The following is a 27,678-nucleotide window of genomic DNA, read 5'->3' as shown; positions in this document are numbered from 1 at the left end:
CTGGGAAAGTCCTGGGAGGTAATTCTAAAGTCTTGGAATTTCCTATTCATGGTAGACCCCTGAGACCACAACTGATAGTTTATGCTCACAAAATGACTCAGAATGGGACTGACCACACTTGATAGTCTTAGTAGTGTTTAAGACCACCTGTAGAGACTGAGTTCAACTACGTGGGCAATATTTCATACATATTGTTACATGTTCATTCTGGGAGGCTAATGTGTCCTAGGGACAAGGAAATTCTGAATTTGGAGCCCTTTGAAACTCCACTCTGTGCTCTCTTCCTATGGCTGGTTTTAATTCGTATTCCTGCCTTGTAATAAATGTGCCTCTGAGTATAACTGATTACAGCGAGTTCTTTGAGTTTTTCTAGTAAATTCTCGAATCTGAGGGTAGTTTAGGGAAACCCCAGAAACTACAGTGGTGTCAGAAGTCTTGTGCAGACTTGGCAGTCTGGCAAACTGTGCCCTTAACCTCACAGTTTGCCTAATTCTGGGTAACCATATAAGTGAAAATTAATGAACTGTATTTTCTATTCTGTCTAATTTAGTCATTTCACAATACTGGTCAAGATGTTTTTAAATAAAATGGTGGCACTGGTTTATAAGAGTTGTTTGCAGGAGATACTAAAGGTGTTTATCAGAAGATTTAAGAAATAAAACATACCTGGTATATATTGAAATCTGCAAGTCTAACCACAACAGAACTAGACATTAACTTAACTTTGGATTGTTGAGGTAACACTGTAGGCGTTTTGGAAGTCCCTTTCAGAGTTGAGTCTTTCTCTGTGGGAAACAAAAATTCCTTTTAATTTATAGTAAAATTATTTTTACCAGTCACTCTTTTATTACTAAGACAGCTACTAGAAATATAGATGAACCCTAATTTCTCAAACAAGGTAACATATGTGGAAATACTTTATATATAAACTGATATAAGAACATAAGTTATTATGATGATTACTCTTTTATTTTGTGATAATTCTTCTTTAAATGGGAATCATATCACATTGAAGAAACTCTCATACAATAACTTTTGGGTGGAATTCTTGTTAAAAAGAGAAATCTACCTGTCATTTAAGAGTTTGAAATATTCTACATGGGTATTACTTTTATTAGTCATATTAATTTATAAAGTGCTTTGATCTATAAGCCTATGATCCGAATGAGGTACAGGCTTTTTAGACATTAATTAAACACCATATTTATTTACAGAAAATACCATATGGTGAACATACACACACACTCACACACATACACACACCCAATTAATATCAGGGGAATGACATAATGTTGTTAGAGGTAAAATACCTGTTTGTGTGTGCTGGGGAGAGGCATGTGTTGGGGATTTAGGAGGTGAACCTACATCATGATCCTTTACAGCCTGTTTAAGCATTTCAACGTTGCACTCAAATTCATGTAACAACTCGTTGGCCCAACCATTTTTTATTTTCGTTGCATCACTAAAATACATCCAATGATTACAACTATCTCCTGTAAAATGAATAACAAGTATTTCACTGAAAAATGTACACTTTTCATTTATTCAATTATAGCAGAGTTTCTAATGATAAATATTCATTTTCTCAAGGGACTCTTTAACCTGCTAATAAATTTGAAGCTTTCACCTACTACAGACATTAATCTTCCTAGAAAATATGAGTAAAACATTTAGAATGGAGGGAAAGAGTGTCAAAAGCAAATAACCTGGGAGGGTTTCTGTCTAGAACCCATCTTAGGTAGAACATCACTCAAAGTTTCAATAAGAAGCAGCAATGCTGGTCAACCTTCACTGAATGCTCAACCCCTGGCATGCCTCCATTGAATAGAATCCCAGTAAATACCATACAGGAAAAAGTCTCTTCATCAGAGATTTGTTGCAAAGTGAGTAAATGCAGCCATATATATATATACATATATATATATGTATATATATATATACACACACACACATATATATATATGTATGTATATGTGTATATATATATCACATACAGGATTTTAGGAGGAAAAATTTTAAATCAGGATTATTAGGTTTATCTGTAGCAATTAAGAAAAGTAGTATCTACATAAAAGGGTTAAGAAAATAAAACCTACTTTATGACTAAAAGTTTTACCTTCTAAATAGGAATGATTTCTATGGTAAAAATTATTTTCAGTATATGTAAGTCACTTATGAATCAGGAGGTCAAACTGTAAGACAAAGCCCTTCAAACAAAACTCTAAACAAATAGTACAACCTTTAAATTCTACCAGGTACTGACACAGAAATGACAAACACTGAGAAATTGAAATCTGTGAAGAGAAAAATTTTATCATATTTTAAAAGTTCTAGAAAACTCATTATAGTTATTTGTTTTTTTCTTATTTGTATGAATTAAAAAATAAAAAGCCACATATCACCAAAATGCAGAGATGGGCATAAGGTCAAATTACTTAATTTGGCCATAAACATACATATTTTTGTTTTTATTATTTGGGGGGAAAGTGCCTATCAATATGTGATTATTAAAGAACCTATTAACTCTTATCTATTGATGAAATTTAGAAAATACAAAAAAGTTTTTAAAAAAAGGTTCCTGGGGCTTCCCTGGTGGCGCAGTGGTTGAGAGTCCGCCTGCCGATGCAGGGGACACGGGTTCGTGCCCCGGTCCGGGAAGATCCCACATGCCGTGAAGCGGCTGGGCCGGTGAGCCATGGCTGCTGAGCCTGGGCATCCGGAGCCTGTGCTGCGCAACGGGAGAGGCCACAACAGTGAGAGGCCCGCGTACCGCAAAAACAAAAACAAACAAACAAAAAAAAGGTTCCTGGAATCCTACAATTTAACTAAAATCACTGTTATCCTTTTGCTTTATTTTCTTTTTTGATTTTTGAATATATATAATTAAAAAATTCAAAACATTAATAACTTGCTTTTGTCATAATTAACAAAATAGCACAAATATATGTCTTCTATCTTCTAATTTTTTAAAGTTTTAAATCAGTTTACAATATTTTCAATTTCTAACAATTATATTTACTAATAATCTACATAAACCTCAATATAAGATTCATGAATATTTTCCATGGCAATTACATTTTCTTGGTAAGATACTGTCAGGGTGGGGAGGGAAATAATAAATGCCTTGATCTCTTTTCTCCTTAAAAAATTAAAACAAAATAATAAAATAACAACAAAACAAAATAAATTGGCTATATAATTTAAAAGCAAGATTTACATCTTTTAAATAAACTGTTATACAAACCTGCTTTGTGATAAGGATAATAATCTATAGTTAGCTGTGTAAAAGACAGTTGCATAGCCCCTCCAGTAATACGTCTGTTTGACTCTGGGAAAAGAAAAAGATGAAATTGAAAGAGAGACAGAGAAAGAAGTATTAAGCACATATAAGAAACATTTCATTTACCATACCTGCAGTCCAAGCAGTGATAACTGTCTCTCTGTTACCAAGGTTAATACAACAAGGATTTTAAGAAATGCAATTCAGGGATTTCCCTGGTGGTCCAGTGGTTAAGAATCTGCCTTGCAATGCAGGGTACACCGGTTCGATCCCTGGTCCGGGAACTAGGTTCCCACATGTCGCAGGGCAACTATAAGCCCTCATGCCACAACTAGAGAGCCTGAGTGCCACAACTACAGAGCCCATGCGCTCTGGAGCGTGTGTGCCACAACTAGAGAGAAGCCTGTGCACCCCAACTAGAGAGAAGCCTATGCACCCCAACTAGAGAGAAGCCTGTGTACCACAACGAAAGATCCTACGTGCCACACTAAGTCCCAATGCAGACAATAAATAAATAAATAAATATTTTTTTGAAAAAGAAAGAAATGCAATTCAACCTAGTAAGTATTTATTGAGCCCCTATCCCCTGCAAGGTACTAAGCTAAAAGGTGAGGATACAAGAATAGCAGAACTTTTATATTTACAGACCTAACCATATGCCAAACATTGTTTTAAATTTTTTAAGTGTGCTTATTCATTTGCTCTTCATGGCAATCCTATGAAATAGATACCATTAATATTATGCCTATTTTCTAGATAAGAAAATTAAGTAAATAGGCCAAGGTCATACAATCAGTTAGCATAGGGCTGGTTTTGAAACCAGGAAATCCTAACCACTACCTTATATCATCCTGCCTCTTGTTGAAGAAGCAATTGAATCTACTAGGTTAGGTAAGTTTTCTAAAGTCACACAGCTATGTTAAGATTGGAAGTATCCAAAAAAAAAAATTTTTTTTTCCATTTCAAATGTTCTAATTCTGTAAATATTTATTGATATAATCCACGTAAAAAAAGCTCTTGAGGTTCTTAATAGTTTTTGAGAGTGTAAAGTGGTCCTGAGACTAAAAAGCTTGAGAATTACTAAGCCAGGCTTATCAGAAAAACTTAAGATTGCTAGTTTTTTACTGCCATTTAATTATGGGCATATTATAATAGAGCAAAAGCATGGATCCTCACTCTTAGAATAAGCTTCTGTCATCTAGTTGGGCAGAAGCTTAGATAATTTCTTAGATATGGTATGTGGAATAGAATCTATGCTTTTAGAATCTATCAGACAAAAAATAAAACAACCTCCCCAAAACACCCTTAAGTAAATGTAGTTGGTCTTATTTAAATGCCACTGAATAGAATGTGGCATTAATGTTTGCCCCTTTGTTTAAAATGTGATTCTTCAAAATAAAATTTAGAGATCAAGTCTTCTCACATTTTTGAAATAAATGCTATTTGGCAGGGCTTCCATTTGTCCTAGTCTTTCTATTGCTTTTTGGGATGTCAAAACACCCTTAAACAGCTCTTTAGGGTTAGAAGTTTTCTTTTTTTGGCACTTTGCCTTCCCCTCTAATGCTACTAAAGGTTGGATCATTAGAAAGCTGACCGATAGATATATTCCACCCAAGGTTATCACCTCAAGATGAGGTTATGAAACTCCTTATATGGATAGCCATATTCCTTCTACCTGAAAATAGAGCTGTAGAAAAATAAAACTTTAGGGCTCTGTACAACAAGGTTTGTACCACTTATTATATTCCAAGTAATTTTCTAGATGCTTTACAAATGTTGACCCATTTAAATCTTGTAACAATCTTATGAAGGGCCAATGAAATTGAAGAACATAGAGGTTAAGTTACTTATTCAAGGTCACACAGCTGTTGCATGGTAGAGAGTCCAGACAATCTGACTTCAGACATGTGTCATTAACCAGGATAGTATGCTGAAATAGTGCTTTAATTGGGGATAATTTTAAAAATAATATTTCAAATGAAGAGTTGCTTTATTTTGGTGGACATAATCTTAATTAAATTTACTTGTGCTTTGGACAAATACGCTTACGCTTATAAAACTTCTGAGAAGAGATTCAGGAGCAACTGAAGGCACAGGGGATAGAAGTTGCAATGATTTGGAGTTGCCAGAAATCTAGTTATGCTGCTCAAACTCTGCCAGTAAAATACCCAAGAATGGCAGTATGAGAACCTGGTTCTCTGGTACTAGTGACAAATGTCTTTGAAATTTCATGCTTTCTTTTGTAAATGTTCTTGAATTCTGCAAACTATAATACTATATTTTAATACAAAAATCATGTTTTAAATGACTCCTCATTGAAAATAAATGATGCTCCAAGAAAAAAAAAAAAAAAAGATTGGAAGTATCTAAAACTGTTTCTGTTTTGTTATGTCTGTTCATTTATTTTGTTTTTTAGATTCCACATATAAGTGAAATCATACAGTATTTGTCAATAGGTGATTGCCAGAGGGCAGGGGGATAGGGGAAGAAGAAAAATAGGTGAGGGAGATTAAGTGGTACAAACTTCCAGTTGTGAAATAAATGAGTCATGGGTATGAAATGTACAGTGTGGGGAATATAGTAAATAATTACATAGTATCTTTGTACGGGGACAGATCATAACTAGACTTATCACGGTGATCATTTTGAAATGTATAGAAATAATGAATCACTATGTTGTGTAATAGGAACTAACATAGTGCTGTAGGTCAACTAAACTTCAAAAGCAAACAAACTCATAGAAAAAGAGATCAGATTTGTGGTTACAAGAGGCAAGGGGTGGGGGAAGGGAGAATACGATGAAGGCAGTCAAAAGGTACAAACTTTCAGTTATAAGATAAATAAGTACTAGGAATATAATGTACAACATGCTAAATGTAATCAACACTGCCGTATGTTGTACATGAAAGTTAAGAGAATAAATCCTAAGAGTTCTCATCACAAGGAAAATTTAATTTCTTTAATTTTGTATCTATATGAGATGATGATGGTCACTAAACTTACTGTGATAATCATTTCATGATGTATGTAAGTCAAATCATTATGCTGTATGCCTTAAACTTATACAGTGCTGTATGTCAATTATACCTCAATAAAACTAGAAGAAAAAATAAAAATAAAAAAAGGTAAAAAAGAAATCCGAAGTAGATGAAAAGTCAGTGTAACTCCAACATAGAACTCAAACACTAAAACAGCATACACAAATCAAATACAAATTAGTATAGAGCTATGTACACTCTCTATATTAATTTGTTAACTGCAATTTATCTCAACCGGCAGAATTTCTAGTACAGATCTACAACCCCTTATTTAAAACCCTTGGAGCCAAATGTTTCAGAATTCAGAACTGTTTTAGATCTTATTAAAGTAATGTACGTATATCTGTGTATACATACATATATATGTATGTATATAAACACAACACTGCCAGCAGGTTCTGAAGCAGCACTAAGTAACAAAAGATAGTAATTCTGCAGCAAAACTCAAGTTTTTACACTAAGTGGGTATAAGAAAGATGATAAATAGCAACGTGCTCATTTAGATGAAGTTTTGCCAGCAAATGAATTCTTTACAAACTTATGAAAAAGCATTTCAGACCCTTCTGGATTTTAGAATAGCAGAGAACTGATTATAGATCTTTAAGATGAGGAAGCTATTTTGGTGGAGGGGTTTTCTCCTTAAATAACATCATTTAGCTTATTCTATGAGGGAATATAGAGGGAGGAATGTAAAAGAGCTGAGAAAACACTTTTCTGGTTTTTTGCTGATCACTTAACCTTGACCCCTCATATTGTTATTTTGGTTTGTTTTAACTTTTTTGATTTTCCTTTCAAATCACTAAAGCAGAAGATGCCAACTACAAGCCAAATGACACAAAGGTAAACAAACAAAAGACAGCAAATCTCTCCCCAAACTCCAAATCTTCCTTACCTTTGCTGCTCCACCCTTTTATCTGGTAGCTGATATCTGGCTGCCCTTTCTGAGAAGGCAAGGTAACTTCCATTGCTAAGTATAGGAGCAACAGAAGTTACAGGGGTTGGTCTCAATATTCACTCTCTCAGCTTTAAAAATTCAGAGCAACAACTCTCATAGACATAGATTCTGATTCAGGTCTGAGGCCCCAGGTTGGATGTCTCCATTTAAAAAAGATTCTCAGCTTGATTCTCATGCTCACCAAGGTGTGAGAAACACTGTCCTAGAGGCAGGACTACCTGACGAGTCCTTCCAACACTTATGGGCCAGAGACACTCTCTGGAGGAGAAACAGAAATGCCCAGCACCTAGAGTATGGAACCACAGATTTTCAAAGTGACCAAGAGCAGCTCCCTGTTAACCACATTACCTGTGTTTACTAAATAGGGAAAAATAAGAGAACCAAAAGCTAAAAGGAAAGAAAAAACCTTCCTAACTGGGATTTAGCTTCCTGACCAAATTTAGGGAGGATCTGGAGTAAGGAGACACAAGAAATGTTAAACAGCCACATAGTTCTGTTTATATGCACATAGGGTCAGAAAAATGTAGATAAACCATCATGCTGAAAATGCATGTGCATCGCTTTTCGGCCTTTTGGCTAAGATCAAGTGAAAATACATGTGCAAATAATTATGAATTGAGTGTGCACTAAAATTTAATTTACAATTTCAAAATTATGAAAAAGTTAATTCAAAGGCTAGTCTAATTTTTCATCAACCTCTAAGGATGTCAGTCGTGAAAAAAAAAAAACAACGAATTTTACCATTAGCATTGACAGCTAACAATTAATTATGTTGAGGTACTATTAAAGCAAAATAAAATTTTATACCAATACAATGCTTAAAATTATACCTTTCATCTACATACCTCAATGAATGATAAAATTATGACTAGTTATCTTAAGAGTACAGACTATATATTGCATATGATAAACAATCCAGATGTGTAGTAAGTTCTAGAAAAACCAAAAATAGTTTCAAATAGCAGCTTTTATTATTTATTACCTTTTTCTTTAGCATGAATATCATCGCATATGTGTAGATCTAGATGAGAAATCACTAAATGATGGGAGGTTTCTTTAACATCAAAGTCATTGAATAGTTTCACAATTGCATCATTTAGATCAGGAGCATTTGAAGTCTGTGGTGTCTTCACTTGCTGGGTAGATGGGGCTACTGTAGAGCTCTAAAAGATTCAAAACTGCCTTAGCACTGCAAGTTAAATATTTGACATTCCTCACTCAAAAAAACTGAAATATTTTTAGTAATAAAGTCATAAAAAACAAGCAAATACATTTTCTTTTGTATCAGTAACTCAGTTTCCTAAAATATTTTCTGAATTATGTAGGAATAAAACTAAAGCCTAAAAACTGGAGAACTGTAAATAATTTGAATATGAACCCAATACGTTTTAGTAAATATCTGAATAGCTATATTTATAGCCCTTCCTGTTTTAGAAAATATATTTTTAACTATTAAAGGCAGCTTATTTAAATATTATTAGTTTTATATATTGAAAAAGAAAACAAATGTGAGCCCTGTATACATCAGCTATATACACTATTGTATGTCCTGTAGAAATAAATCATTACTTTGTAAAAGCACTTGTGATATTATTTAGTACTATACGTGCTCTCATGCCTCTTAAGAGGTGTGGTATGTCCTCTGAACTTGGATATCTGAAGAAGCCAGAAAGCAGAAGAGATTTATAACAGATTGTGAGTTCACATTCTTTTCTCCCCAAAGAGAAAAAACAGAATACTGTTGAAGTATAAAGATATCTGTGAACCTCCAACAGCCTAAAATAACTCTGCATACATAAGAATACTGTGAGATGATACGTACATGTTAGCCATAGAACTATACATGAAACTCTGGTAACAATTAACAAAATGAAGACCAGATTTTTTATTAAAAATATTTAAAATTTTTCTAATTAAGAACAGTTCATTAAAAGTATAGTTATTTACAGAAAATTAAAGTACTATATACATATAGCTTGTATACAATATACATATTCTTAATAGTAAGAACTATGGTCATACTGTAAAAGAATTTCAAAGTGTACTCGGTAAATGAGAATCTCTCAATGAAAATGATTGGGGCCCACAGTATTTAAAGAAAAGCAAAGATGAATATAGTTGTGAAGGCTTAAATTCTAGGGGCTCAAGTAAGCTTTTTTACTAATTAACTGTTAAACTGATTTCCATCAGAAAAATCACTTTTTCTTATGTTTTCCCCCATCTACTTTCAAAGCCTTACAGACTATTATTTATGTCTATGATGGTACTGTTTTGAAAGAAAACACTCTCCTGTATTTCTTTAATCATGTATCCTCTTTTTCATCAAGACAAATGCTGATACAAATAAAAACATAAGCATTAATCTCCCTACAAACACTTTTCTTCATATTGAGGTAGATTTAGGTTTTCGGATGACAATTGTGGGGGGAAAAGTGGGTCACTATAAATTCTTTTGCCTCATGAATAATCTTAAAAAACTTAATTTTCAAGTTTGTAAAGCTCTCAAGTTATAAAGTTGAGCAAAGGAAAACTGTCACCTATTTCACTCTCTAATGCACTCTCTTGGTACCTCAAGTGATCAGGACATTCTGTATGATAACTAAAGTAGTGACGTGACAACTACTACCCAAGAAAGAAACTCCACAGTAATGTGAATGGTTAAGTACATCTACTATAAAATATTATGGTGTGACAAAAAATACTAATTACAAATACTAATGACATGGAAGAAAACTATAGCCATTTGCTACTACATCCTTACTAAAACTAGGAAAAAATGCAGATGCTTAGGCAAAAAATCTGTAAGGAAATACCTCAAAATGATAACACTGGTTTTGTTATGGTGGTAGGATTATAGAATTTTGTCCTTGTTTCTAGTTTCCTAATCTGTATCTTTATCTAGCTTCCTAATCTACATTCTATTTTATATAATCATATCCACATATTGCACAAGTAAGAACTACAGTAACATCAACACTTTGTCTATTGGTCTTTAATTTCAATTACCATCTCTGTTAATGACTTCCTAAGCTACATAAATCCTTATTGCAAGCCTTAACAGACTAGTGTTTATGTCTATGATGGTAAAATTGTAAAATATTATCTCCTGTACTTCTTTAATTATTTTTCCCACTCCAAAATGGAACTCATTATTACCTTTTCTCAGCCTTACCTCCCCTAATCAAACCTGCTTCCTTCTGCATTTATTCTATTGGCCAATGGAATTACCAATTATTTGAAAAGTTTCAACTCTTCTCTCTTCTTTATCCTCAACTGGTGAAAGACTCAGATGTCTTTCCCCAATTTGGCTTGTTTTTTCTTCTTTCAAACCATTACCAGAGGTCCAAGTCCACTCCTCCCCTAGAATAGCAATCTTCCTACTCTTCAGTCTACCCTCTATAATACTACCATGTCATACTTGACTTTTGTTTCCTATTTAAAAACTTCCATTGGCTTCTGCATGCCTATAGGAAAAGTAAACATATAATGCTCATCATGTCTAGTTGCCACTTACTTCTGCTTAAACTCAGGCTACCTGCCTAGGAAAACTCTATTCTACGCTATGGTCCAGTACTCTGTTCATCAAACTTTTAAAATTAGGTTCCCTTGAAGAATTATGAAGACATCTTATTGGATAAATATTAATTATTGGTAGAATGATACAGGGTTCACCATCAATTCTCTGTTTTTATCGTTTAAAGCTCTGGGAAACTTTGTTATCATAAATAAGTAGATTAGAATGAAATGAATTTTGTTTTAGCAATGTGACACGATTCTTTGAACTCTTTCAAGTTACATGCCAGGATTCACAAAGTGATCTATTGTAAAAAATTATTTTTAATAGTCTAGCAGCTGACATTTATTAAACTTCCTTCAAATGTGTTGAAAGCAAAGAAGTGGGAATCACCTAATTTGTTAGTCTGTCATGGGTCATTCACTTCCAACATGGACAGCAATATTTCAAATTGCCTGTCTTATTTTCCAGAGGTTTGAGTCAAAACCCTCCCTTCCCAACCCCCCACCCCAACAAATCCATCCGAGTAAGAATGAGGATGAGTAAGAAGAATGCCTTTCATTTGTAAAGTAGGATACTAGGATACGAGAAATTATGGAAAGGGAGAACCAGTCTGACATCTTAACACAAGAACATTCTCACGTAGCCCAAACTTAAGAAAGAGTACACATCAAAATGGAAGATGTGAAACAATTTCTTTAAAGCTTAGAAAGTTGTCATATATTCACAAGGCATGTGTACCTCACTCTCAAAAATAATGCTCTAGGAACACCAAACCCCTTATTTTTATCAGAAAATACCATGCTCCTTAACACCATCATACTTTTGCAGATTCTATTTCCTCATCCAAAATACCCTTTCCCTCACCTGGAAGCTTCTACTCATTTTTAAGACTTAACTTCATTATCCTCTTTGTGAAACCTTTCCAAACTCCATAAGCAGTTGATTAAAACTTCTCTGTGCTTCTATAATCTCCTCATTCCCATTTTTAATTCTGCACTCTCGCATATACATTGAACTGCAATGATTTGTTTTATATTTGATTCCCCATTACACTGAGATCCTTGAGGGCAGGATCAGACAATATTTATTTTTACATCCACAGCAGGTAGCCCTGCACCTTATGACAAAGCAGACAGGCAGTAAACAATGCCAATCTGATAGTCACAGGAAAGCCCATGCACCAGCCAGATCACCAACAAGCTATATATCTAAGATGTAATTACTCTGTTTCTAATGAAATAATTCATAGAAGTATGATTTCACAATATCCTTTAAGTCTTTATTGGATAGATATAAAAAGTCAATCGGACTTATAAAATTATCAAAAGACACTACACATTGGGATTTTCAATGTCCCTTCTACAAAAATCTTCATGTCAAATTCTCAGAATTTACTACTAGGAAAGATTAGAATACCTCTTTCTTTTAAGAAAAAACTAGTAATGCATCTGATTTTAAGAAAGTGATCAATAAATAGCTTCCCCCATTTTCGTCCCAGCCATCAGACAATTCTAACAGTTTTGTGTTCAACTTCAGCAATTCCCTAGGGCTTTAGTTTCCTATTTTAATATTAATCCTTACATTCTTTCCCTTGACTATAATTACCCAGGTTTTTACCTTTTGCACTTACTTTAGTAATTTTTAAATTGTATTTTTTAACTTCCTGAAAGGAAGTATTTATAACATCAAAATACTTTTATGTTATCAGTAACTCTGATGCCAAGCACAGACCTCCAAACAAGATAAGTACTATATAGACAGAAATACATTTAATATATGCTTTCATATAGATACCATGTAGGTAAAATTAATATAGCAAGATATATAAGAAGATTCTTGGACTCAAAGTATTATAATCTATTTTGCATAAAGAAAACAACCAACCATTCTGATTTTTAAACCATTTACATGTAAACTGAAGTGTTTTTCCTATTAACATATAATAGCATACCTGTGTAGGTTCAGGAGCCATACTCTTCCTTTGGTCTGTTGATTTTTCTATTGCTTCACTAAGAGATTTTGCATATTGTACCATAGCCTTCAACTGGGAATCCGTTAAAACCCATAATAAGTCATCCAGCATTAGAACTAACTTTGTTGCAATGACATTGCAATCCTTTAACTGTCAGGAAAAAATGATTCATAAAATTAAGCCAAGAAATAAAACTTATAATGCACTTGTATCTTTTAAAAGTTTTAAATTTTTCAATGGTTTAAATATGGATCCTTCCTTATTCACCAAATATTTATTGAGTTCCTATAATATGGAAGGAATATCTCCTAGTATTGGAGACACAGTGGTAAAAAAGACTGATAGATTCCTGTACTTTAACAGGAACAAGTTATATAGGTACAAGTATTTATATAATTTAATTTTTCATTTATAGCTAATAAATCATAAAATTACCTATGTTAATTCAACCCCAGTTGACCCTTGAACAATGCGGGGTTAATGCATATAACTTATAGTCGGCCCTCTGTATCCAAATTTCCTCCATATCCAAGGTTCCTCCACATCCACAGATTCAACCAGCCTCAGACCATGTAGTACTGTAGTATTTACTACTGAAAAATATCCACATATAAGTGGACCCATGCAGTTCAAAACTGTGTTGTTCAAGGGTCAACTGTAATTCTAGTAGAAAAAGGGGCATTAAAATTAATTAAAGGGACTTCCCTGGTGGTCCAGTGGTAAAGAACCTGACTTACAATGCAGGGGACGCTGGTTCGATCCCTGGGCGGGGAACTAAGATCCTACATGCGTGGGGCAACTAAGCCCATGCACCACAACTACCGGGCTCGCACGCGTCAACTAGAGCCCACGTGCCGCAAACTACAGAGCCCATGTGCTCTGGAACCCACAGGCCACAAATACAGAGCCCACGCACCCTGGAGCCTGCGCGCCACAACTAGAGAAGAGAAAACCCGCAAGTCATAACTAGAGAGAAGCCCGTGCGCCACACAAAAGATCCCACATGCCTCAACTAAGACCCAATGCAGCCAAAAATAAATAAATCTTTTAAAAAAAATTTAATAAAAAACTGAAATGCTATTTTAACCATATTTCACATTTTAGAATATCTGTATTGTCATACTCTGAAAAATTCTTTTCAATTTAATTTAGTACAGTGATTTGTGTCTAGTACTAGAAAACATATCGTTGAGATTTTAATTGAGCCAAGTTTTTTAAAAAGTCGTTACTCCCCCTCATTAAATTTCATCACAATCCACAGTGGACTCTCAAATACTGACATCCTTAAGTAACTATCGTCCCTATTTATCTAAATTACCAGTCATACCTTAACCTTCTAAAACTAGTCGTTTTGGTTACTAATAGTGAAGACTTTACCGTTTACCCACTCCTGAGCAAGATTCAATAAGGAGAAGTAAAATTATAAAACAGTTAATGTTCAATAAATATTTGATAACTGAGAAATCTATTCAATTTATCAAAAATAAAAATCTGTGGGCTTCCCTGGTGGCACAGTGGTTAAGAAACTGCAGGGGACATGGGTTCGAGCCCTGGTCTGGGAAGATTCCCACATGCCACGGAGCAACTAAGCCCATGCACCACAACTATTGAGCCTGTGCTCTAGAGCCCATGCTCCGCAACAAGAGAAGCCACCGCAATAAGGAAGCCTGTGCACCGCAACGAAGAGTAGCCCCCACTCGCGGCAACTGGAGAAAGCCCACGCACAGCAACGAAGACCCAACACAGCCAAAAATAAATAAATTAAATAAATAATTTTTTTAAAAAGACCCTATTTCCGAATAAAGTCACATTAAAAAAAAATCTAAATATTAAACTTAGAAACCTGAAAAATGTTACCATTACATTAGATTTCTTCAAATATTGCTTGAGGCACTATATTTCCTTTTATTTTACACTGTTTTAATATGCCAATATTTCAGCTAAAAAATAATTTAAAATTTCCCATCAATTCTAATAGCTATCGCATAAATCATAAGGGTAACCCTGTTGACTTACTCTTCTTTTAAGTGTGACTCTGATTTTTGATTGGTTGGTTATTAATCGAACAGGAGCACACATAATTTCAAGATGTGAGCTTTGGGTAGCATCTGCCTCTATTCGAATCATCTGCCAATTTATTTCCTTAAAGGTCAAAACCTAAAGAGAATATAGAGATTAGCTTCACTTACACAAAATAGAATAAGAAAAATGTAAATTTGTAAAAACAAAATTATTATAAAAATGTATTTCTTCACTAATTTTCATATGACATTCTAGATCTATTCACTATGCTTTGATTTTTTTTAATTGTAGAATTCCAAATTCAGTAACACATCTTCATAATTATATTCATCATCTGTAAAGCTGTTAACAGTTTTATTCTAAGTAATTTAATTTTAATATAAAGCACAAAGAACATTTGAATTATGTAACCAAGAAGAATTTTAAAAACATATTTTAGTTATGTATATTTAAAATTCAATTCTGAGAAGCTAAGAAGTTAAAATAGGACTCATTAACTCTGTAAGTTGAAATATTACAGTAAAAACATTAAAATATGCACATTATATAATTAAATGATTAAAAGTAGTACAGAGAAAAGTATAGTTAAAGGGCAAAAGTAAATCTAGTAGTATGTGAATATAAGCAACCATAAAAAGTAATTATTTTAAATATACTTTTTTTAAATTTATTTATTAAAAAAATTTTTTTTAACATCTTTATTGGAGAGAGTGGTATGGACTTATATATACTACCCAATGTAAAATAGATAGCTAGTGGGAAGCAGCCGCATAGCACAGGGAGATCAGCTCGGTGCTTTGTGACCACCTAGAGGGGTGGGATAGGGAGGGTGGGAGGGAGACCCAAGAGGGAGGAGATATGGGGATATATGTATATGTATAGCTGATTTACTTTGTTGTAAAGCAGAAACTAACACACCACTGTAAATGTACTTTTATATTAATCAATGACTAAAACATTTTTTAAACAAAGAAAGAAAAGGAAAAAATCTTTACCTCTCCTCTCTGTGGATCCTGAATACGAGCAAATCTTAAATCTCCATGTTCCCAGTTCGCATTTACACTATAGATCCGTAGCTGGGAAAGTTCAAAGGATGCATTGAAGGCTTTTGCTCCAATGCGGATGACAATGGAATTTACGGAAACAGTAATTCCCTCAACTACTTTTTCAGCAAAGCCGTATTCACTGGGAAAACAAAGCAGAACAAAATATAATGCACTAAAACCAAAATAAAATCATTAGAAGTGAAAAAGTTTTGTTAATATTCTCACACAAGTACACAAACTGCCATAATAGTATTCATTTTTGTTTAACAAAACACATTTTTGTTAAAACGATAATCTAGTCTGGTTACATGTAAGTTACAAAAAAAAATGTTCTTCTCAAAATGACAAAAGGTTTTTAAAATTGGAAGTTACTCTCTAAATTATTAAAATCACCTTCCAAAGTTGCCTAGTCTCAAAAAGCATTAGTGCAGACAACTGGCATCAATGTTAGTAAGTAAGAGGGCTAAATTCTTGACACAAAGAAGGTTGTAGAGGCCAAGTGGAATATAATCTCATAATTTAGAAATAAAGTCAGAAAAAGTTCACATTCTCTAATTCAATTCAGCAAGTATTGAGCATCTACGATGGGGACGATGCTAGGACATAAAGAAAAACAAAGTAGAGTTGTGGCGTTACAGGGTTTGCAAGTTACTTGGGAAGGAAAAAAAAACACATATCCTAGCAACTGAAACATGAGGCAGTCTGTAATTAAGTGTTTTCAAAAAGGAATCATCAGTACACTTGGTAGAGGAAGAAACTGTTTATAGTTAATGAGAAATATATCCAGGAAAGAAAGATGAACTTTCCTCAAGGAGGGATGAAAAGGAAGGGAAATCTTAGAATAGGGAAAAGCATGAGCAAAGACATGGAGAAAAATAAAGTAAAGGTCACATTTCAAGAATGGTAAGTACAGTATGACTTGAATATAGACTATTAGTATATTTTGGCAGGGGGGTGGTGAAAGTTTGCCAAATTGGCACCTTACTTCAATTATGACCATTATTCCTAAATCTATATCACTATCCAGATCTCTTGTTGTAACTTCAGACTGCAAAATTCAAATGTCCACCAGACAGTTCTACCTGGCTGCCTCTCACACATTTCAAAGCCAACACACATAAAAGTGAGGCCATCATTTTTAATGATCATGCACACTGCTCCTCTATACCTGCTGCTATGCTTCTTGATTTACTATCTTAATGAATAAATAAAATTACTCTTTTCTAAAATTTAGATGACATCTTTTAAATCAGGATACACTTTGTAGGTTATGTGTAGATTGCATGAAATAATGCATATGAACCACATAGCCCATCTCTGGACTCAAAATACTGAAAAAGATATAACTGTTATTTATAGTATTATAAATAGTAGTATATTATTATTAATACTACTGAAAGTCTCTGAGTCTCAGTTTCATCATTTGTAAAATGAGAATCATACCTATTTCAAAAGGTTGCTGTGGTCCTTAAGTGAAATGGTGTATGTGTAGTAATTTATACGGTCCTTGGCTTGACTGAGGTAATTTTGTTATAAAAAAAAAGGTGGTTGTCTACCTGGGGTTTAGAAAATTGAGAACTGAAGAGGAAGAACTCATCAGCATCCTAGGGAGGAGTTGCTGTGATCCTAAGGACAAATACTGGTCACTTAGACAGAAATATTCCTGGAGTTGGAAGAATATTTCTATAATAATTATCTGGGAATACCCTTTGGAATATCCAAATCCATCTAATCTAATCTATGCACATTAAAAAGTGCTACAATTGTACTGGACAATTTACCATCAGAAGGGTGAAGGCAGACTCAATGACTAATGTCTACATGTTTCTGGTTTATGTCATCCATTATAAACGAAATTTCAGTTTACAAATAAGTCTCTTCTGAGTTTGGTTAATCTTCACGTAGATGTTTATCTCCTTCATGTGAAGTGATAAAATCAAATTTCTGAATTTACAAAGTTTCGTAGACCATCAATCTGTGGGAGCATTGTTAGCCTACAGGTTCTGCACAGAAGGAAGGGTCACCCTATTAATCGTTAATTTCCCTGTATTTTAATCTCTTAGCTAGAAATAAAATCAAATAGATCAGTGTTTCCTTAAATTGCATGACTATAAAGAATTGTTGAAAATACATATGCATATTCTTGATAACCATTCTAGACCTAATGAATCCTAATTTTAAAGGAGGAGCCTAAAATACTCTGTGAATTTCATAAGCACCCTAAATGATTGCTACAATTAGGCAAGTCTGGAAAACATAGAAATAAAGATACTACCATACAATATAAGGATTACCATCATATGATTACAAAGCCAAAATTATAAAGCTTGTTGACACTACAAAAACATGAATTGGGAAGAACAGTATCAACTACACTTAGCATACAATAAGAAAATACCTAATTTCTGCCACACCTAATTAAAATAAATCATTTGTTTATAGCAACTTTCCTGATCTTCTTTTGCCCTTTTAATAGTCTTATAAACATCTCAACTTTTTCTCCAATTTTCTGAGTCTAGCCAATTTTAAGATCAACTGCTCCAACCTACTCTATCTAACCTGAAATCATAATCTAAACTTTAAAATCTCAAATTGCTAGAAAATACGTAAACTACAAAGAAGTTAATGTGAAAGCTCTTTTCCCCATCACTATTACATATAGTCCAAATATAAACTGTATATCTGAAAAATCTGGCCTTCAGTCAACTCTCAGCAGTGGATGGATCACCATTTGATTCCCACACGAAAAGCCACTGATCAGACTGCAGGTATTCTCACAGAATGCATTAATAATGGTGGCTCAACCTTGGTGAAAGAGGAGGAAAATATGAGAGTGCAAGAAACAGAGTATGTGTGTGTATCTGTATGTGTATGTTCATTCTCAAGAAGAGTTTATCACTGGTTTTATACAGCACCCAGAATACTGTAAATGTTCAGGGCTGCCATGTTGTACAACTTGAGGAGGCACTAATCACATTAAAATCAATGTAAACTTTTTACGTGAATAGCTGCACCATCCAAAAATAGTACAGAAAACCTGTTTTGAGGAAATGATATACAAGATCCAAATTTACTGAATGCAAAGATGAATAGGCAAGTTTTTGAAGATCTATTTTTTAAGAACTATTCTAACTTCTCAAGGCAGCTTTGTGAAACGCTCCCCATGCTCCTACTTTATTAACATCTGATTTTTATCTATCAAAATTCAATCTGTGTAAAGTGTGAGCATTCTATATTTAATGAATTTTAGAGTAATCCGAAAGGTCTATAATTTTTTAAGGCATCAACTTAACTCTTAAGAGTCATAAAAATTCCACTGATGCATAGAACAAATGTTATACAGAGAAACCAAGTAAGAGACTATCTGATTTAGAATGCCTAAGCTCTTCTTTTATTTTCTGCTACTGCTCTGCATTTGACTGATCATTAGTATTTAATATCAAGGAAAACAAGATGAATAAAAGAGGCTAAAAATCAATTCTGCTACTTTTGCAATGTATTTACTAAAACTGTAAAATGTTTGATGGGAGAAGTAACTAAAATAGAAACTGAACTTAGGAAATTTTACTTTATGTCCCATTACTGCAGATAACAGAAAAAAAAATTCCCTTTGCCAGTCATACAGATTAATGGAAAATAGCTTACCTTTGTCCTGAAGCAGTTGCAATTGGTGATGGGCCATTTGGGGTTCGTGGTTCTTCACATGTACTCATTTCCATTATTACTTTATCCAAGGACTAATAAAAATATATTAAAAATGTAAACATTAGATATTTTATTTTATGTATATTACGTAGATATTATTTAAGACTATTTTCTCTTTCATTTCTTTAGGAGCAAAGAAAACAGTAAGTAAGCAGAGTTATTTTAAATGTTTCTCTAGAGGTCTAAAAAGAGAAATACTAAAAAAAAAGTGCTTAGTCCTTTCTCAAAGCACTTATTATCTGGTGGAAAAGCTTATTACAGGAGTACAGGAGAAAAAAAATATAAGAAGTAACCATATACTGATGACATCATCAAGTTTTACAGACATATAATCGCTAATCCCAGAGTGTACTACATTATTAATTGATAAATTAGATTATTTATTAATAAATAGGATTAAACCACCTCTAAAAGCTTAAACCTGAGCTTTAATTAAAACCTGGGCTAATTAAAATAAATAGAACCAATCTAAAACCTGAGATTTAAGATGTGTAACTAAGAAAAATGCAAGAAATATGAAAAAGTAAATACTCTCATAGTAAAAAAGTTTCTTTCTCAGTCCAAGTTTTTTCTTGAAGGAAGATCAAATGTCCTTAGTAGTCATCACTAACACATCTCCAGTCATTCTTCATTCTCTATTTAATATTGTACTTATTATCTGAAACTGTCTTGTTTTGTTTACTTGTTGGTTGTCAGTCACCTTGTAAAAATATGCTCCCTCAGGGCAGAGGGGAGGTGCTCAGTAAATATTTGTGGTATGAATGAATCAATAAATGACCAACTGATCAGTTTTCCTTAAAAAGTAAAGTATATTAAAGAATGTATTATATTAGATCAGTAAAAGCAGAAACACAGAAAGTCTGGACCAAACTTTATTAAAAGAAGAATCTCATAAATAAAGTATAATATAATCAATAAAAAGTTAAAAAATGCAATAAAATGTACCAACTTACAATATAATATTCTAGACCTGAAAAACTTTAAAGACCCTCTCATTTTAAAGTTCAAACATCTCATTTAAGAACTGATAAAACTAAGAACCATCAAAATAGAATGAAAGATAACTAGCAGAGAAGCCATGAGATTATGTTTCTATGAAACAAAATATTAATATTTTGTTTAATATTAGATTTGTTAGATTATATGCATATATAAGAGTTTATTTCTGAAGCAATTCAGAACTTACCAAACAGATGGGATGTGTTTTCAGTTTTGTCCATGGTATCTACAAAAGAAAATTTTTCTTTCTTTAAAATGAATCATTAAAAAAATAATATAAAACAGTAATCAACACAGATACTCTCTTAACATAGTGAAAGACATACCAAATTATATCAGATGACTTTTTTCTTAAATTGAAAAATAATAAACTGAGCAATTCATTCATACTCTTGAAATCAGCTGCACCTATTTTCTATTAAAAAAGACTACTAGCCTTATTTTCTTGGTCATCTTTTTAAATAAAAATTTCAGGTTCTCTTAATATCTTTTTTCCCCAGTTCTGAAAACACACTTTAATTTTGTAGCTGAAGAATTCCTAGCAAAGCATAATCAGTGTTTTGTTTATTTAACAATTTTTTAAATTCTAGAATTCCAACCAATCTCCTTGTAGGTATTCAAGACAAATACAAAAGTGAGACCATTAATGTTAAATACAAGTAACATCAAATAAATAATGTTCAAATATACCCTGCACTAAAAATGTCATGTTTTTAGACATTTGGGCTTATGGAGGATAGAACAAAAATTAAAGGTTACCATCAAAGGATACAGCAACTTTTCTACAATCTTTTCTTTGGAGCCCAATTTTAATTTTATGAAAAGTTAGCGTGCAGTATTTCTACTGAGTAGGCTCCCAAACTAAGCCTAATCTTTAAGAGAAGGAAATGATATGATGTATGATTAGAGCCAAAGATAATAAGAAAGCTTAAGTTTTAATAAGCAGAACTAGTATTAAAAGAAAACTTTAAAAACCTCAAAATAAAAAACAAATGAGGAAAAGAGACAGAATTTCAAATAAAAGTATAATGTCCAGAATAAGATAACTTATCAGTCCTTATGTCTTCATTTGAAGTAGTGTTTACTAACTACAAATTTAAATTGTCCCTTTTGACAATAAATCGTGTGAAAAAAATTTTAAATATGTACCAAATTATTTTATTAATAAAGCATCAACAATTTTATTTAAATATTAATATTAAATTTTAATAAAACTTAAAACCTATAAATTAATAAACATATATTAGCATTCAATTAAATTCAAAAGGCACACATTCATGCAATTATTTACAAGGTATCTGTCTTTTAAAATTATGTTAATAAAAATGCTTCTTTTCAGAATTACCGAAAACAAAATATTTATTTTAAAAGATAGGGATGAAATAAACAAAATGAAAACAGAAAATGCCTTGCACAGATATCAAAGTCTCACCCTAATAGATGCTTTATTACAAAAAACTTTGTTGATAGCAAGCCATGTTGGCAAATCCAACATATTCTGGAGCACCTCTTCATCCAACTCCAAATTCTTCAGTTCACCTTCTCCTTTAAGGGTACTTAGATTTATCTTGTCAGGAGATAAATTTTTGGTAAATCTGAAAGAGAATATATATTGACATTTATTTTAGTGTTAGTTACTGTACCCCTGACTTGTTCTTGCAAATATACAGAGCATTAAGAATGTAATAGCAGCACTAAGAAACACAAAACCACAATGATAGGCTCTACTCTAATCCGTGTTTTTCAATGTGGTTTTGTTATTATTGTTTTGATCTCCCTTGTCCATAGCTCTCTTACACAAAGTCTACAGTATTTTTGGTATACATTTAAATATCTTATAACCAGACACAATCAAGCTCTAGTTCTTACTGTCTTTCAAATTTATGAATACTTAGTATCCACTATTTTTCAGGAACTATGCAAGGCTTTGAGCCATCCCCTACAACATTTTGTTCACTTCACTACAGACAATATCACAGAAGTGGATATTCCTATTTCACTAACCAATATACAAGTAAGGTAAATGGGTGGACCTTTAGAAATAGTCGCAGCAGCAGCTGCCACCACTGCCATTCATCATGCCAAGAGCTTAATGAAAGTGCCAAAAGTCACATAGGAGACTGGACCCTGAATTCTAATTAAAGAACTCAAATTCTCTATAATGATTTAGAAAGGAAAGTTCTTAAACTCAAAAGAAAAGATTGAAAATAATAATAGTTAAAATAACAGTGACCATTTTCCAAGGGTTTACTGGATACCAAGCTCTTCTCTTTGAGTGCATGCGTTACTAATTTTCATGATAACCCATTAGGGTCAATACTATTTTCATTCCCACTTTTTTTTTTTCATATTTATTTATTTGGCTGCACTGGGTCTTAGTTATGGCAAGCGGGATCTTCGTTGCTGCGTGCAGGATCTTTAGTTGCATCGTGCGGGATCTTTTAGTTGCAGTATGCGGGCTCTTAGTTGCAGCATGTGGGATCTAGTTCCCTGACCAGGGATCGAATCTGGGCCCCCTGCGTTGGGAGTGTGGAGTCTTAACTGCCGGACCACCAGGGAAGTCCTTATTCCCACTTTTTACAAGAGTAAATATAAAGAGAAACTAATTCATTTGCCCAATGTCACAACTAATAATGATGATAATAGTAATAATAACAATAAATTACACATGCACTTTAAAGAACTTTCGTATATGTTAATTCTTAACACAATCCTACAAAATAAAAAATTGCTAACTTTACCCAGCCTTACTTTTTCAAAAGTGAAACTATTGAAAAAGTTAACTACTGGCTAACAAAGGAGTTATTAGCCAGTCTTCTACCATTTTTTGATATTAAATATTAAAGTAACAAAATGTACTGGGTTATTTACATGCCCTACACATCAACAAGAATCAATATGCACATGCTTCTGCACTGACCCTAAACCAGAATTTCTTGAGCCAGATCTTATCTGGATTCCTATCTTCTCACAAAATGTCAACACACTGACTTTCTCAACATAAAGCTCGTATTTAACCCATATTTGACCAAAGATGCTGAGCTGTTTCTCACTTACTACCAATCATGTTTCATTTAAGAATATGAAGTTTCCTGAGAGGCTGCCATTTCTAATCATATAGGAATGACCTGCCACTGCCTCAAGGCAGAATATTAATGCAGAAGGGAACATTCAATAAGTACTTACTGAGGATTCACTATTCTGACACATACACTGGCAAGCAGTATACTCAAGGTTTTTGCCTTTCTGAAATATTCAGTTTAGTTGGTGAAGAGTGAATACAGGGGTTCTTAATCCAGATCTTCTTTGAAATAGGGACTTTTGAGCTGATATCTAAAGGATGAGTAATAGAAGTTAACTAGGCAAGGAAAAGAAGGGGTCAGGAAATAAAGCGTATTCCAAGTAGAGGGAATAAAACATATAAAGGTTCTGAGGCAGGAGGGAGCATGGTATAAAGTGGAAGTGAAAAAGATCAGCATCTGGCATGTAGCAAGAGAGCCAGGGGAGCAGAAGATAACTCTGGAAGGACAAAGAGAGGACTGATTACACAAGGCCTTGACCATTTTATTCATTCATTCATTCAATAAATTTTAACTGATTACCTATAATTTAAAAGGCACTAGGCAGGGCGGGCTTTCCTGGTGGCACAGTGGTTAAGAATCCACCTGCCAGTGCAGGGGACAGGGGTTCGAACTCTGGTCCGGGAAGATCCCACATGCCGCAGAGCAACTAAGCCCGTGCGCCACAATTACTGAGCCTGCACTCTACAGCCCACGAGCCACAGCTACTGAGCCCACGTGCCTAGAGCCCGTGTTCCGCAACAAGAGAAGCCACCGCAAAGAGAAGCCGGTGCACCGCAACGAAGAGTAGCCCCCGCTCACCACAACTAGAGAAAGCCTGCGTGCAGCAATAAAGACCCAATGGAGCCAAAAATAAATAAATATTTTTAAAATAAATAAATAAAAGGCACTGGGGATTTGAGAGTAAACAAAATAGATAAAAATCTCTTCCTTCATGGAGCTTAACTGGGGGGTAGAACACAGAGAATTAAGAAATAAGTTAAATATATAATAAGTCAGATTCAAAGTGAAGAGGTACTCCTTATAGTTGAAATAAGAAATACAAATTTAAGTATATTGTTTAACCTCACAAACGTAAGCAATGGAAAAGCTAACAATAGTGATATAATTTATTAGGTATTGTAGGTCGGTAAAATTTGGAGTGGTTAATTTAGTAAAATCCTTACCTATCTTAACAGTAAGTGAGTATGCAAGATCTAACACTGATACATCTAGAATGAACAGCATAGATATATAATTTAGAGCTAGTAGGGTAACAGTGAGGTAAATGCGACTGCCACTGGGGAACAAGATTGGAGGGATCAGGAAAGGATGGGTTGGAGGCTTGTTGCTTTTTGTGTTCAGCCCACTTGAATTCATTCATTCATTTATATAACAAATATTTGTTGTGTGCCAAAAATGTGCCAGACACATAAATGAAACATGAGTGGGGGAGACAGGGTATTTTCTACCACAACAATGCCAAAATTTGAAACTGAATATTAGGCAGCCTTGTTCTTAAAATTTTTTATTAGGCAATTGATGCCAACATTTTGCTCCCCTCTTCTCTTACCCCTCCTCTTACACTGTCATTCTGTAACACAAACTTTTCAGTCATCTGGTGCCCACACCCAGTCTTGTTTTTTGGTGTTGTGGGGAACTTATGAATGGGGCAGTAAAGGAGAACTCTTACCTGTCCTACCTTTCCCCTCCAGTGGCATGGCTAGGAGAGGTCCCAGGATTTCTGTGGGGGGGATTTGTGGTTGTTGAGTTCCAGGGAGTTATGAGACACTGCAGTGAGCTGAGGCAGCAAGGATGATAAGCATACTGAGCAGACTACTTTGGAGCCGGAATGAGAAAAGCTGTCTCTTTTTCTATATATTCAGGTACCAGAGCAGTGCATATAGAACCACCTGGGAGTGCTTAAAAAACTCAATGCCCAGGCACAACCCCCTCCCTTCCCACCCTCACCACTACCAATTAAATTAAAAAGTCTCTGGCAAAGGGACCTCAGACACATGATTCAAATCATTAACATACAGTTCATAAGCGATTTCTGCACAGTTGATTGAGTTAAAAAATTAGAGCTTCAAACCACCTTTCATCCTGATATTCATAATATAAAGTCCAAGAAAGAACAACACTGACTTCCTTGACTTTATAATACATAGTTATAGTGTAAATAGAAAATGTATAGCTTTTATTTCATGAATAAGGTTAATTCTGTGACCAAAAGCCCCCCCACACACCAACAAACATACTAGTTTACAGTTCTAATCTCACCTCTTACCCTCAGTGTCCCCATGCTGTTCTCCAAACATACCAGGCAAGCTCTCCTCCTTAGAATTTTTCACTGGCTGCTCCTACTGCCTGCAACACTACTTCCACCATATCCATAAGGCTAAGTCCCTTACCACCTTAGAGTCTACTCAAATATTACCTCCTCAATGAGGCTGCTGATGAAACAAAATTATTTTAAGGCAGGAAAAGAAATTTAACGTGAAATTTTCTCTGCTGTTTGAGCCACTATACCTTCTCCTTAGTGTGCATTGTGCATCTGCATTATACATTAACTAGATTCCCTAAGAAGACACAGGAACGTCTACACACACACACACACACACACACACACACACACACACACACACACACACACACACACACACACACACACACACACACACACACACACACACACACACATCAATTTCCTGCTGGCACCAGCAAGGAAACTCCTTAGGAGATAGCATTCCCTCCGTTATCATGTAAGGGGTTATGATGACCCACTACTCACTTTGTTGAACTATGTAAACTGTCAATGCCACCTTGATGTTTAACCCTTTGATGTATAACCCTTTGTCTCAAAAACTTATATAACTGTGCTTAGACCTCTAATGGGCAGAACAGTCCTCAGAGCTTTCTGAAAGACTATCTCTCTAGTTATAATTTTCAGATTGGCTTGAATAAAATTTCCCATTTCTTTCTTGAAAAAAAAAAAAGTCAGATTCTGATAACTGTGGAAAAAACAAAGCGAAAGTAAGATAGGAGGTGCAAGCAGAGGACCTTTTAATTTTTAAAAGAGTAGACAGGGGGCTTCCCTGGTGGCGCAGTGGTTGAGAGTCCGCCTGCTGATGCAGGGGACACGGGTTCGTGCCCCGGTCCGGGAAGATCCCACATGCCGCGGAGCGGCTGGGCCCGTGAGCCATGGCCGCTGAGCCTGTGCGTCCGGAGCCTGTGCTCCAAAATGGGAAGGGCCACAGCAGTGAGAGGCCCGCATACCGAAAAAACAAAACAAAACAAAACAAAACAAAAAAGAGTAGACAGGAAAAGCCTCATTAAAAAGATGACATTTGGGCAAAGATCTGAAGAAAGCCAAGGAGCTAGCTATGCAAATATCTGGAGGAAGAATGCTCTAGGCAGAGGAAAAGCTAAGGGCAAAAACTGAGGTAGGAACATGCTTGGCAGGTCTGAGGAATAGCAAGAAGGCCAATGTGAGTGGAGGAAATGAACAAGGGCAAAAATGAAAGGAGATGAGGTTAGAGAAATAACAAGGGCCAGATCATGTGAGGCCTTTTAAGCCACTCTAAGGACTCTCTGGCTTTTACTCTGAGTAAAAATGAGAGTGACTGGAGATGGTTTTTGACAACAACAGGGAGTTTTAAAGGATGGCTCTATTGAGAATAGATAAAAGAAGGACATGGACAGAAGCAGGGAGCCCAGACAGAAGGTTATTGCAATAAGACAGGTAAGAGAAGATGTTGCCTTGGACCAAGATGGAAGAGTAGGAAGTGGTGAGAAGGGAACAATTCTAGACATATTCTGAAGGTAAAGCCAACGGGATTTGATAGTACAGATTGAAGTCAAGGATGGCTCCAAGGTTTTTGATCTAAGCAAACAGAAGGATAGAGCCACCATTTATTGGGGTAAAGAGACAGAGGGAGAAATAAGCTTGGGATTAAGGATCAGAATTTAGGCTTGGAATAGTTTAATTAAGAGATGCTTATTAGATATCCAAGAGGAGATACCAATTAGGTAGCTGGATATTCAAATCTTATTCAGTAGTTGCAGATACAAATTTAATAATC

General features: G+C 34.4%; 1 protein-coding gene across 4 annotated transcripts in view; it reads right to left on the bottom strand.

Moving 5' to 3' along the window:
- Positions 1-27,678, bottom strand: part of BLTP3B (bridge-like lipid transfer protein family member 3B) — a 99,117-nt gene that overhangs the window by 41,724 nt on the left and 29,715 nt on the right. For all 4 annotated transcript variants that reach the window (XM_060165106.1, XM_060165104.1, XM_060165105.1 and 1 more), the window contains 10 exons: positions 21,967-22,129; positions 20,722-20,760; positions 19,476-19,567; positions 15,780-15,969; positions 14,779-14,919; positions 12,742-12,912; positions 8,256-8,436; positions 3,245-3,328; positions 1,311-1,493; positions 667-785 (listed from right to left, as the gene is read on the bottom strand). In XM_060165106.1, coding sequence (XP_060021089.1) covers positions 667-785; positions 1,311-1,493; positions 3,245-3,328; positions 8,256-8,436; positions 12,742-12,912; positions 14,779-14,919; positions 15,780-15,969; positions 19,476-19,567; positions 20,722-20,760; positions 21,967-22,029 — 1,263 coding nt within the window. In that variant the 5' untranslated portion in view covers positions 22,030-22,129. The remainder of the gene's footprint in view (positions 1-666; positions 786-1,310; positions 1,494-3,244; positions 3,329-8,255; positions 8,437-12,741; positions 12,913-14,778; positions 14,920-15,779; positions 15,970-19,475; positions 19,568-20,721; positions 20,761-21,966; positions 22,130-27,678) is intronic.

The sequence above is a fragment of the Lagenorhynchus albirostris genome, chromosome 11, assembly GCF_949774975.1.
Source record: "Lagenorhynchus albirostris chromosome 11, mLagAlb1.1, whole genome shotgun sequence".
In the NCBI taxonomy this organism is placed as follows: domain Eukaryota; kingdom Metazoa; phylum Chordata; class Mammalia; order Artiodactyla; family Delphinidae; genus Lagenorhynchus; species Lagenorhynchus albirostris.
This window is presented reverse-complemented; position numbering and strand designations above follow the sequence as displayed.